A 13,823-nucleotide genomic window follows, 5' to 3' on the forward strand; every position below is an offset into this window, starting at 1 on the left:
GAGAGAGAGAGAGAGAGAGAGAGGGAGGGAGGGAGGAAGGAAGGAAGGAAGGAAGGAAGGAAGGAAGGAAGGAAGGAAGGAAGGAAGGAAGGAATTAAAGATTTTTTTTTAGAATCTAATGAAAATGAAGGTAAAACATATGCAAACTTGTGGGACACAATGAAAGCAATCCTATGAGGAAAACTCATAGCTCTGATTGCCTTCAAAAAGAAACTGGAGAGAGCATATACTAGCAGCTTGACAGCGCACCTGAAAGCTCTAGAACAAAAAGAAGCAAATACACCCAAGAGGAGTAGACTGCAGGGAATATTCAAACTCAGGGCTGAAATCAACCAAGTAGAAACAAAAAGAACTATACAAAGAATCAACAAAACCAGGAGATGGTTCTTTGAGAAAATCAGCAAGATAGATAAACCCTTAGCCATACTAACCAGAGGACATATAGACAATATCCAAAGTACCAAAATCAGAAATGAAAAGGGAGATATAACAACAGAAACTGAGGAAATTAAAAATATAACCATCAGATCCTACTACAAAAGCCTATACTCAACACAACTGGAAAATGTGGATGAAACAGACAATTTTCTAGACAGACACCAAATACCAAAGTTAAATCAGGATCACATAAACCATCTAAATAGCTCCATAACCCCTAAATAAATAGCAGCAGTCATTAAAAGTCTCCCAAGCAAAACCCAGGACCAGATGGGTTTAGTGCAGAATTCTATCAGACCTTCAAAGAAGACCTAATACTAATACTCTTCAAACTAATCCACAAAATAGAAACAGAAGCAACACTACCCAATTCGTTCTGTTAAGCCACAATCACACTGATACCAAAACCACACAAAGACCCAACAAAGAAAGAGAACTTCAGACTAATTTCTCTATGAATATTGATGCAAAAATACTCAATAAAATTCTTGAACTGAATCCAAGAGCACATCAAATGATCATTCACCACGATCAAGGGGACTTCATCCCAGAGATGCAGGGATGGTTCAATATATGGAAATCCATCAATGTAATCCATTACATAAACAAACTCAAAGAAAAAAAAACCCACATGATCATTACATTAGATGCTGAAAAATCATTTGACAAAATTCCACATCCCTTCATGTTAAAAAGTTTTGGAAAGATCAGGAATTCAAGGCCCATACCTAAGCATAGTAAAAGCAATACACAGTGAACTGGTAGCCAACATCAAACTAAATGGAGAGAAACTTGAAGCAATCCCACTAAATCAGGGACTAGACAAGGCTGCCCACTCTCTCCCTATCTACTCAATATAGTACTTGAAGTTTTAGCTAGAGCAATTAGACAACAAAAGGATGTCAAAGGGATACAACTTGGAAAGGAAGATGTCAAACTATCACTATTTGCAGATGATATCGTAGTACACTTAAGTGACCCCAAAAATCCCATCAGAGAACTCCTACAGCTGATAAACAACTTCAGCAAAGTGGCTGGATATAAAAATAACTCAAACAAATCAGTAGCCTTCCTATACTGAAAGGATAAATGGGTTTAGAAAGAAATAAGGGAAATGACACCCTTCACAAGAGTCACAAACAATATAAAATATCTCAGTGTGACTCTAATCAAACAAGTGAAAGATCTGTGCAAGAACTTCAAGTGTCTGAAGAAAGAAATCAGAGATCTCAGAAGATGGAAAGATCTCCCATGCTTGTGGATTGACAGGATTAATATAGTAAAAATGGCCATCTTGCTGAAAGCAATCAACAGATTCAATGCAATCTCTATCAAAATTCCAAATCAATTCTTCATAGAGTTAGAAAGAGCAATTCTCAAATTCATTTGGAATAACAGAAAACTCAGGACAGCAAAAACTATTCTCAACAATAAAAGAACCTCTGGGGGAATCACCATCCCTGACCTCAAGCTGTACTACAGAGCAATAGTGATAAAACAAACAAACAAACAAACAAAACCCTGCATGATATTGGTACAGTGACAGGCAGGTAGATCAATGGAATAGAAGTGAAGATCCAGAAATGAATCCACACACTTGATCTTTGACAAAGGAGCTAAAACCATCCAGTGGAAAAAAGACAGCATTTTCAACAAATGGTGCTGGTTCAACTGGCAGTTATCATGCAGAAGAATGCAAATTGATCCATTCTTATCTCCTTGTGCAAGCTCAAGTCCAAGTGGATCAAGGACCTCCACATAAAACCAGACACACTGAAACTAATAGAAAAGAAAGTTGGGAAAAAGCCTCAAGTACATGGGCACAGGGGAAATTTTCTTGAACAGAACACCAATCAGTGTTTATGGTCTGAGATCAAGAATTGACAAATGGGACCTCATAAAATTAAAAAGCATCTGTAAGGCAGAGGACACTGTCAATAGGACAAAACATCAGCCAACAAATTGTGAAAAGATCTTTACCAACCTTACATCTGATAGAGGGCTAGTATCCAATCAAGAAGTTAGACTCCAGAGAACCAAATAACCCTATTAAAAATTGGGTACAGAGCTAAACAAAGAATTCTCAACTGAGGAATACCAAATGGCTGAGAAGCACCTGAAGAAATGTTCAACATCCTGAGTAATGCAAATCAAAACAACCCTGAGATTCCACCTCACACCGGTCAGAATGGTGAAGATAAAAAACTCAGGTAACAGCAGATGCTGGAGAGGATGTGGAGAAAGAGGAACACTCCTCCATTGCTGGTGGAATTGCAACCACTCTGGAAATCAGTTTGGTGGTTCCTCAGAAAATTGGGCATAATACTATAGGAGGACCCAGCCGTACCACCCCTGGCCATATACCCAGAAGATGCTCCAACATGTAATAAGGACACATGCTCCACTATGTTCATATCATCCTTATTTATAATAGCCAGAAGGTGGAAAGAACCCAAATGTCCCTCAACAGAGGAATGAATACAGAAAATGTGGTACATTTACACAATGGAGTACTACTCAGCTATTAAAAACAATGACTTCATGACATTCTTAAGTAAATGGATGGAACTAGAAAATATCATTCTGAGTGAGGTAACCCAGTCACAAAAGAACACACATTGTATGCATTCACTGATAAGTGGATATTAGCCCAGAAGCTCAGAATGCCAAGGATATAATTCACAGACCAAATGAAGCTCAAGAAGAAGGAAGACCAAAGTATGGATTCTTTGGTCCTTCTTAGAAGGGGGAACAAAATCCCCATGGGAGGAAATACAGAGACAAAGTATTGAGCAGAGATTGAAGGAAAGACCATCCAGAGACTGCCCCACCCACGAATCCATCCCATATACAGACACCAAACCCAGACAATATTGTGGATACCAACAAGTGCTTGCTGACAGGAGCCTGATATTGCTGTCTTCTAAGAGGCTCTGCCAGTGCCTGATAAATACAGAGGTGGATGCTCTCAGCCAACCATTGGACTGAGCACAAGGTCCCAATGGAGGAGCTTTAGAAAGAACTGAAGGAGCTGAAGGGGCTTGCAGCCCCATAGGAGGAACAACAATATGAATGAACCAGTACCCCCAGAGCTCCCATGCACTAAACCACCAACCAAAGAGTACACATGGACAGAATCATGGCTCCAGCTGCATATGTAGCAGAGAATGGTCTTGTTGGACATCAATGAGAGGAAAGGCCCTTGGTCCTGAAAGGGCTTGATGCCCCAGTATAGGGGAGTGCCAGGACAGGGAAGAGAGAGTGGGTGGGTTGGTGAGCAGGGTGAAGGAGGATGGGATAGGGGGTTTTCAGAGGGGTAACCAGGAAAAGGGATAACATTTGAAATGTAAATAAAGAAAATATCTAATTTTAAAAAGGGGGGAGGGAGTGGTGCATAGATTTCCCATATAATTCAGTCTTGACTGTCAAATTGACAGAATCTAAAAGTACTTTGGGCACAGGCCTCTGGAAGTGTTGGGTGTGTGTTCATTATATGAATTGAGGTATGATGACCTGCACACAGTGGGTGGAACCATTCCCTGGGCTGGAATCCTGAACTGGATAAATACTGGAGAGTAGGAACTGAGCACCAGCATGCGTTTATTCCCCTCTTACAGGTTGTGAATGCCATGTGACCAGCTGGTGCCTGACTTCCTCACCATAACTGTCCTATCGAGTAAACCCTCGCTCTCTTCAGTTGCCTTAGTCGGAGCATTTAAACATAGCATCAGGAAATGGAGCCGAGGGAACTGCTCTACAGCACATACACAATTTCTGCAATAACTCACATTCCTCACTAGAGCTGCACGTTTGTGAGAACTGATGCATGGGAGATACTCACAGCTCTACTGTACAATGTTTGCATCCTTCAATACTATCACATACAATATTTTCACTGTTCTTAAGTAACTTCGGTACTCTAACTCCTTATACCCACCTCTTTTAACAACCTGTGGAATTCACTGATATGTTTACTGACCTCATAGTCTTATTTTGTTTTTTCCAGATATCAATTAGTTATGCAAACAGGGTATCTAGCCTTTTCAGATTTTCTTCAGATAGTAATATATATAAATTTCTTTGTATCTTCTCAGGACTGGATTACTGCTCTTTACTACTGGGGTAAGATTCTGTTGTATGTGTGCACCAGTTTACTACTGACCTGTAGAACGACAACGCAGTTCCCTCCAGGTTTTGGTGGTTGTAAATAAAGCTACCATAAAGAATTTGTGTGAGTTTTTGTACGGACAAGTTTCTGATTCCTTTGGATTAATGCCACAGAGTATAACTGCCAAATGCTACAGAAGTGATACAGTTTGGTTTCCCAAGTAATTGCCAAACCATCTTCCATGCGGCCATGCTGTTTTGAATTTCCATAGAGGAGAGTTCCAGCTGCTCCATGCTCTCACGTTCACCAGTAGCTATGATCTCATGTGTGAGTGCTTGTGTGTGCTCGTGTGCGTGAGTGTTCATGCCTGTTTGTGCACCCTAGAGTCAGAAAAGGGCTTCCTTTTCTATCACTCGCCTATCTCTTTGAGGCAAGCTCTCTCTCTGAACCTAGGGCCTGCACTTTCTTACTTTCTCAGCTAGGCTAGAGCCAGGAAGCCTCAGATATCCTATCTGCGCCTGCCTCAGAATCATGCATGCATACATACACACACACACACACATACATACATACATACATACATACATACATACATACATACATACAGATGCTACATAGGTTCTAGGATCGGAACTCTGGTTCTCATGATTGTGCCCAAGTGCTATTAATGTGGAAGCCATTTCTCCAGCCCAGATGTTGATCATTCTAAGATGTGTGAGGGAATTTCATTGTCATTTTAATTGTACTTCCTTGATAACATAGAAATGAAGCACATATACTCACATTCTTATTTACTGTGTGTCTTTGATAAGGTATCTGTTAGTCTTTGGTGCATTTTAAAATCAAACATTGTCATTATACTTCCTAAATCTTGGCTATATCAATCAGAAGACCTATCAGAATAAATCTTTTCAACTATATCTCCCTATTTGTGGCTTCTTTTCTCATTCTTTTGATATTGTATTCTTTAGAGAATTTTTTAATTTTTAATGACCAAGAACCAGCACATCACAATAATCCCAAGGGTTAGTGGCACGAATGCCTTGTTAGTAACCAACAACTCTCTACTTGGACTTAAGACTCGATGAAGAAGAGTCATGCCTGTTACTGGAAACCTAGCCAGCTTCTCAGGACTAATAAAGTCATGGATCTTGGAAGAGAACATACAACCACTGCTTTACTGAAAACATAATCCCTAACTACACTCTCTTTGCTCTTTGTTCTTATATCAACAGCTAAGCATAGTCCTTACCAACGTCAAGGCAACTTCTCTCTGCATTACAGAAAAGTAAAACCAATCAAAATGCAGAGTAGTGGAGCCCAGTCTCAATGGATATATACAACTCTCACACCTTAGGCTCAGCAGGAGGGGACAGAAAAATTGTAAGAACCAGAAAAACAGGGGTTTGCTGCTGGATTGTGTCTCCTAGGAATGTCAGAAGCCACACCCAAATGTCTCATTAATGTGATGTACGATTATATACATATATCTCAAGCAGATAGTATGTAGGAATTTAAGGAGTGTGTGTATGTGTGTGTGTGTGTGTGTGTGTGTGTGTAAAACAACTAATAAAAAAGAGGTTATGAACTTGAAAGAGAGCAATGAGGGTGCTTATGGGAGGCTTCAGAGGGCAGAAACTATATTATAATCTCAAAAAATTTAAAAAGTAATTAAAATTTTTAATGAAGTCCAGTTTCACCAACTATTTCATTGTGTTCCCTCTAAATCACAAGGGCATCTAGGCTTTAATCTCCTGGAAATTTTTATAGTTTTCCATTTTACATTTAGAGCATTATCCATTTTGAATTAATTTTTGTCTATGTCTAGATCCCCTGCCCCCGTACATAGGTGTTCATTCGTTCTCACATTCTTTAAAATAATCTTTGCTTCTTTACCAAAGGTTAACAAATAATACTTTATGTGCATTTATTTCGGGGCTTTGTTCTGTCCTGAGCATCTGTTTGTCTGGTCTTTCAGTAGCACCATGTACTACGTATATATGTACATACTAGTATGTATGTACTGTTATCGTACATATCTTATCGCAGACAAATAATATTAGTTCTCCAATATATTCCTCTACAATATGTGTTATTTGTTCTTGCTGTTTTGCCTTTCCCTATAAGTGTTAGACTTAGTTTTTGGGTGCTCACAAAATAAATTGCTGGGACACTTTAATTGAAGTTGCATTGAACACACACATTGTGCTAGTTAGTTTTGCCAATGTGACATAATCTAGAATCATCTGGAAGAGAACCTTAATGAGGGGCTGTCTAAGTCAGCTTGGCCCATAAGCATGGCTGGGGGGAATTACCTCCACTGTGTTAGCTGTACTCACTGTAGGCATCACCACTCCCTAGGCTTGGGATCCTGGACTGCGTAAATACAGAGAGAAGACTGAGCACTAGAAAGCAAGCATGCCTTTATTCTCTCTCTGTTTTGAATTATGTATATGCTAAGCTGCTTCAAATTCCTCTTGCCTTGACTTTCCCATAGTGATGGACCATAATGTGGACTGGTGAGCCATTTCTCCTCTACATTCCTTTTGTCGGAGCATTTTATCACAGGATCAGGAAAAAAAACCAAGACCCCTGTTGAGTTGATGCTATTAATTCTTTTTATCCACACGGAATGTATTTAGTAAGTTATCCTATAATTTCTTGCATCAAAATTTTAGTTTTTCTTATGTGGGCCTTATAAATATTGTGAAAAAAATTTATTCACAATTTTAATTTTTTAAGGGGCTGCTAACATACGTGGTGTTAAACTTTTCAACTCAGTATCAGTCTCCCTGCTCGGACAGAGAGAAGCAACTACAGTAGCAACTACTGCATGAGAGGTTCTTGGCTCGGCCTACGACCACCATCTCTGTTCTCTTTTACTTCCAGGAGCTTTGCGTGGATCTTGCTGTTGGCGCTCTGATTTTCCTCCTTTATTATCATATACTCTGCAAATGAAACTTTGTCGGTCACTTGCCAAACCCACTTGTCTTCTGTTTCCTTTTTTTTTTAAGTTAATTTTAAGAACACATTTTTATGCATGCATGAATTTATTTATTAACTTGATGTTTTTAATCCAGGTTGACTTTGAACGGCTGTATAGCCCAGAATAGCCTCTGCCTCCCCAGTGCTAGGATTACTCCAGGACTTCACTATACCCAGCCTTAGTTTAGCTTTTGATTAGGAAGATACTGTACTGATAACACAAGGAGAGGCCATATAACCCACACCCAGATATGGTCATTATTTATGTCCTTATAGTTTATCTGGGATGCTGATAAGCCAGCACTGACACACAATTGCCTAGGATCTCTATCTCTTTTGGATTTCCTGAATTTTCCAAAACACCATTCCTCTGTCTCGGCATCCCCCTCACTGCATTCAATAGCCACATCCCTGTGTGTGTCATGGCAATGGCAGCTCTCTGTGTGTGTCATGGCAATGGCAGCTTCCTAGGCTGTTCCTTTTTCATGACCTTGAAAACAGAATTGCTGGTTAGCTGATCTATGGGATGTTTTTGAATGGCATGTTCTCTTCACAATTTCAGGAAGGTGATATATTTTGGGTAAGAAGTACATAAAAGTCAGCTGCCAGCCTCATTACACATCATAGCAGTGATACAGATTACAATGTAGCTTGTCATTGTTGACATTAACTTTGGTCAGCTGGTTCAAACAGTGAGATCATGCTGGCTGGGTTTCCTCTTTGTAAAGTGTCTCTTCTCGTTTTCCATATCCACTCATTTCACACTTGAATAGTGAGTCACTCTCATCTTCTTAGAGAACAGTCACACAAATAATGTGACACTCTTCCGTATGGGAACTCCATCCTTTCCCCACTAACGTATTTATTCAGTCATTTGTTTGAGTATAGACTTGTGGATTATTTATTTGGTATTTTGGGTTTATTTTTCCTGAGTATCTTCCAGCTTTCCTTGATATGTTCCATCTGGAAGTTTCCTTTGTCCCCATCATCTTCACTTCTTGGCATTTTAACAGTTTCTGGTACTGCATGCTCCATGACCATTGGGTCCACCACCTGGCTGAGTCTGAGAATCAGTATGTCTCTATGTAACTCTCATTCTTTTTGTACTGGAGAAAACTTAGCAGGAACCAAAATCAGGGTACTCGATGTGCCTGCTCTTGCAAAGCATTGCTTCAAGGCCTTTCTGTGTAAAGTTCTACACTGATATGAGCTAAGCAGAGTCTGTTTTCTTCCAAAGAAAAAGGAAATGTACACTAACCTGTGTATAGATGTATAGATGCATACATGCAACTATTTCCACATATCATCTCTAAGTATATAACAGTACACAGGGACCTAATTTTGATCATAATGACAGAGGTCATTTCTAAATCCTGTTCGTTATTGTTTTCTTCCCATTCCAATAAAAGTCACCCATTTACTGTACTGTTTGATTCTGGCTTGAATGATAGTAGTTTCAGAATTGCTGTTCAAACCCAGCGGGAAACAACTGTGCCAGCGATAAACCTGTGCTTCTGTGCAGCTTTCTTCTCCACAGTCCCTACCGACTTCCAAAGTTACCGAGATCAGCCTTCCATCACCTGCCCCACAAACTCATCTCAGATAGCCACAATATATTCAGATTCCTTTTCAAGTTCTTTATCCTATTCTTAGCCTTCTCAAACTCCTAAATGTCTTTTTAATTTACATAAAGTTTACTCATTATGCTATGGAGTGCTATGTGTTTTGGCAAAATATTTAATGTTTCGTGTTCACCGTGCTAGCGTTACACGCAACAAGTTCACAGACCTGAAACGTCAGCAGGTTTCATCTCTTGCCCATCCTCTGGAAACACTGATCCATGGACTGTATGCATCTGCTGTTTACAAGTTGCATGTTTGCAATATGCAATGTGCAACTTCATACTTCTTTAGGTTAGAGATACGAATCTAAGACTCATCCATAGCTTTTCATAGCCTGATATCTCATTCCTCCTCCTCCTCTTCTTAATCATTGAATAACATTTCATTGGATGGATGTAGCAGAGTTCATGTATTTTCCTATTGGTTCTTTCCAGTTTATGTCAGTTATGAGGAAAAGTATCATAAAGGTTCTATGTTGGTTTTATGTAGATGTATACTAAGTTCTTGTGCTCCTAAGGAAATACCTAAGAACATGGTTGGGGGATGATAAAATAAAGCTGTTTCATTTGGCAAGACTCTGTCACCAGCTCTGCTTAGAGGACCAGGCCTTATTTTTTCCCTTCACCACTAATACTTCATGTTTCCTGATGGCTTTTCCCTCATCTAAGAGCAAGCTCTTGGAAGGGTCATGTGTTTTTAGATCTACTGCATCTAATTTAAGACCTTAAACATAGTAGGACCTAAATAAATATTTGATTAGTGAATGAGCATAGCTTCAAGACTTTAAAGTGTACACTCAAGGGACTAGGGCTGTAGCTCAAGATCTGTCTAGTGGGAGCAAGGTTTTAATGTCACCACTGCAAAACAACAGCAAATTATAGTGACACTACACACTGCCTTGGCACCTCCAAAATGCAATGCAGTGCAGACAATTGGGATTAGTGCACGCTCCTTACTACGCATCTCTGTCCCCCTAGCACAGGTGGGCTTTTTGTGTACATTATGAATTTTATGAATTAAAGTTGCTTCAGAATGCAATGGTTGAGGCTTCCCGCTAGCTTTATCTCATGCAGCACGCCAATTTCATTCTCTGGCTGCAATAAAATACTTTCTTTGACCAATGCAGCTAAAGAGAGAAAAGGGTTTATCACACCTTACACTGACTTCCAGTCACAGTCCATTCATCAAGGAAAGTCAGGGCTGGAACTCAAAACAAGGACCTGGTGCATGGACGTGGAGGACTGTCACCTGCTGGCTCACTGACAGACTCATGCTTAGCTAGCCTGCTCAGGGATGGTATTGTTCACAGTGGGCTGATAATTAATAATCACTTAATTGTCAAGGCAATTCCTCACACACGTGCCCACGTCTGAGCTAGTAGTTCCTCTGTTGAGACTTTCCCATCAGATGAACAGTGGCAAAGTTGGTACACATGGTCTGTGGCTCAGGATGCCATAGCAGATACAGGGTAAACAATATGAGTGAAAACTATTGTGTTCTATGTAAGCCAGCATTTTCCTGCCTTAATATGTTTAAAATGAGTGCTTTCATTTTTATTCTGATACCCTCGCTGCACCATAAGCCGGTTTCTATAAGCGTGCTGAGCATCCACACCTGTAGAACCTTTAAAGGAATGAGCTTATAAGGTCCTTAAAAAAAAAATGCCTCTCTACAATTTCACAATTTTTTTAATCAAACAGCTTTTGCTTGGAACTTTAGAAGGCATTTCTCCTCTGGACTAAAACTAGTAAAGAAAAAGATTAAAAACAGAAATAATACAGCATGCAGGTACTTTGCAATTGAATTCAGTCTGCCCCCACCCCCACCCCCACTGCTGCTTCTTAGCGTCTGGTAGAACAGCAGTTGAGCGATGGATATATTTAGTGAGGTTCCACAAACATCCAGATAAGCTTCATGAGCGTGAGAGACAAAGTCAGAATTGTGTATTTTCACCGCGTGCCACATGTCTGCCTTTTAAAGTCTATTAAATATAAACAGACAATGAAAACCAAGAGTGACTTGCTGCATGTCTGTGTGGATCCGTGTGTTTTCAGAGCAAACCCCAGTAATGTATATAGATCCTTCTACCTAGCCAAGGGGATCCCCAACAGCTTCAGCTCATCGAATGAACCTCCAAAGCTGACTGAAGGGATGACAAGCCAGAGAGCTACTACAGAGAGTGTTAGGGGAACTAGATCATGCACTTGACTTTCATGGTTTGGGAAGACATGGAAGGTGAAGTAACTAATATATTGTTCAAGATTTTATTTGTATTGGGGGAGAGTTGGAGAGAGGGGAGGGAGAGATGCCCGCATACATGTGGATGCCTACAAAGGCCAAAGGGCTCCTATCTCCTGGAGCCAGAGCTACAGGTACTTGGGAGGCACCCCACACGAGTGCTGGGAACTGCACTCTGGTTCTTGGCAAGAGCGGCCACTGCTCCAAACACTAACCCATCTCTCCAATCCCATAACGACTATTTGTTAGAGCTCTGCATGGGTTGCAGAGCTACATCAGGACTGGAGCCAATAATCCAAACTATGTTCAAAGGAGTTTCCAGAATCTGCATATTTACTAAATAATACCCCAAGGGGGAGATCTCATCATGAGTGCTGACTTATGCTCTCCTCTCATGTGCCTGAGCTACCTGTCACCTTCTGGTGTGTGGGCGCCTGGACAGGTGGCTCCATGTATCTTTCTTCAGAGTGGCGTGTTTTCCCATCCCCCACCATGGGGGACGCTTGCTTTCCTAGGATCTTTCCAGAAGGTCTTACTACACCAAACCTTCTTCTCCGGGACCTGTTGAAACCTCTTCCCGTGAACTGAGTGTTTACAGCTGTGAAACAGAATTGGAATTAGTTTTTGATTGTGGGCCTATCACAGGGCCTGGCTTCCCAATAAACCCTTGGAAATACTTTTGGGCTCAGCTCCTGTAGGCGCCTGTAAGTTCTGGTATACAGCGACAGCTGGCTTGCCAGCTTTCCACAAAGAGAAAGACTACAGAAAACAATATTTTAGGCACAAGGACGTTGGTAGATGCTGGCCTAGCATTTAGGAAGCTCTGGGGTCGATCCCATAACCACACACAGAAACTGGGCTTGACAACTCATGCCTGTGTGTCCTGTGCTAAGGAGGTGGAAGTGGGAGGACCCAGAGTTTTCAGTTGCCCTGGGCTTCCGAAGGAGTTTCAGGCCAGTAGGGGATAACAGGGTACCCTGTCTAAACGGGAGGAAGGGACAGAAAGACAGCTGTGAGGAGAGCAAACCCAAAGACTAGAGTTTGGTTCCAGGAACTGATCAGAGAACTGATCAGAGAACTTAGCTGTCCTCTGACCTTCCCATATGACCAGAAACACACAATAAACAAATATACTAAGAAACACGTTCACAAACAAAAAATATCTACATTAGTCAAACACTGGTGTTCATATCTTCTAGTAATAAGTAATACCAATTTGGGTTGTGGCCATACTTTGAGCTGGAAAGTGACATTTACACAGGGAAGCAGATGTGTTAGCACTTTTGAAGTGGCTGACCTCTATAACAGCCTTTCCAAACAGCACCTGTCTCTGAATAGCAGCAACAAAGGGATCTTACGGTTTGTACTCAAACTGTGGCTGGCCTACTCTCTGGGCCAGCCGTTTGCAGGTGGCCTCGTCCAGCTGCTTTTCCCGGTAACTCCCTGAATAGGTTGTCGTGGAAGAAGCAGACCACCGTGTCTCATCCTGCCACAGTTGTTGGGCCTTGCGTCTGATCAGCTCGAACTCTGTAGAAGTGAGAGGGCTAAAGGGAAGCGGGATTTCTGGAGTCAAGTACAAGAAGTGTGTCATGGCTATGGGCGGGCAGCTGTGAGCAACAGCTTTTCAAGCCCTGGGCAGAGTGAGGCGCTCATTCCCTCCTAGTTGCAGGAAGCTATTGACTGGGCTGACCAGGCTTCTGAAACCCGACAGCTCACAAAGAGAATCGGAGTGGTTGTAGGTCCAGTTACCAGGCAACAGGTCATAAAGTTCTGCAAAGCCTATGTTCGCTCCAAGCACAGGAATTTTCGCTAATTTGTAAGCTATAAAACTTTGAGCCATTGATCTAAGAAAAATGCTGCTTCATAATTATGGCAAGAAGGCACTAGGCAAAATTATTTGCTTATTGGTACTGACATAATATGGTATACCTTAAGGATGGTGGCTTAGGCTGTAGGAGCCAGAGATGAAGGATGCTCCCTGAGGACCTAGGCTCTGAAAGGCTGGTTAAATAGCATTAGCTGTTTGTGATGCTAACAACAGGTTAGTGAACAGTTTTTGTGTGTCACAGAGCAGTGGTATGCCTGCTGGACTGGTGACAGGACAGTCATTTGGGGCTGTTAAAATAACAAGGAGCCCCAGACACCGCCCAGGTTGTGATGTAATTAGCTTGGAGGGTTATTAAAAAGCCAATTCCTGAGCACTGTAAAGAACTGCCAGGGTTAAGGATCAAGGAAGTGGCTATGTCATGTTGAATTCTGAGGCTGAGAACTCAGAATTCAGGAGTCCTTCCTCCATAACTGCTCTGTACCTGGATAATGTTTGCCTAGCCAGGTTTCTCCAGCTCCACTGTCTTAGTCAGGGTTTCTATTGCTGTGCTGAAACATCATGACCAAAAAGCAAGTTGTGGAGGAAAGGGTTTATTTGTCCTACA

The 13,823-nt window shown here is 41.3% G+C and overlaps 1 protein-coding gene across 2 annotated transcripts in view; it reads right to left on the reverse strand.

Moving 5' to 3' along the window:
* The window catches only part of C8H4orf51 (chromosome 8 C4orf51 homolog), a 37,523-nt gene extending 24,410 nt beyond the window's left edge, over nt 1-13,113 (reverse strand). Inside the window, exon 1 of one of the 2 annotated variants that reach the window (XM_021170751.2) lies at nt 12,750-13,113. In XM_021170751.2, the coding sequence (XP_021026410.1) occupies nt 12,750-12,982 (233 nt within the window). In that variant the 5' untranslated portion in view covers nt 12,983-13,113. The remainder of the gene's footprint in view (nt 1-12,749) is intronic. The other variant, XM_021170750.2, reaches the window with a different exon arrangement.
* Between the last annotated feature and the right edge of the window lie 710 nt (nt 13,114-13,823).

Source organism: Mus caroli, chromosome 8 (genome assembly GCF_900094665.2).
Source record: "Mus caroli chromosome 8, CAROLI_EIJ_v1.1, whole genome shotgun sequence".
Taxonomy (NCBI): domain Eukaryota; kingdom Metazoa; phylum Chordata; class Mammalia; order Rodentia; family Muridae; genus Mus; species Mus caroli.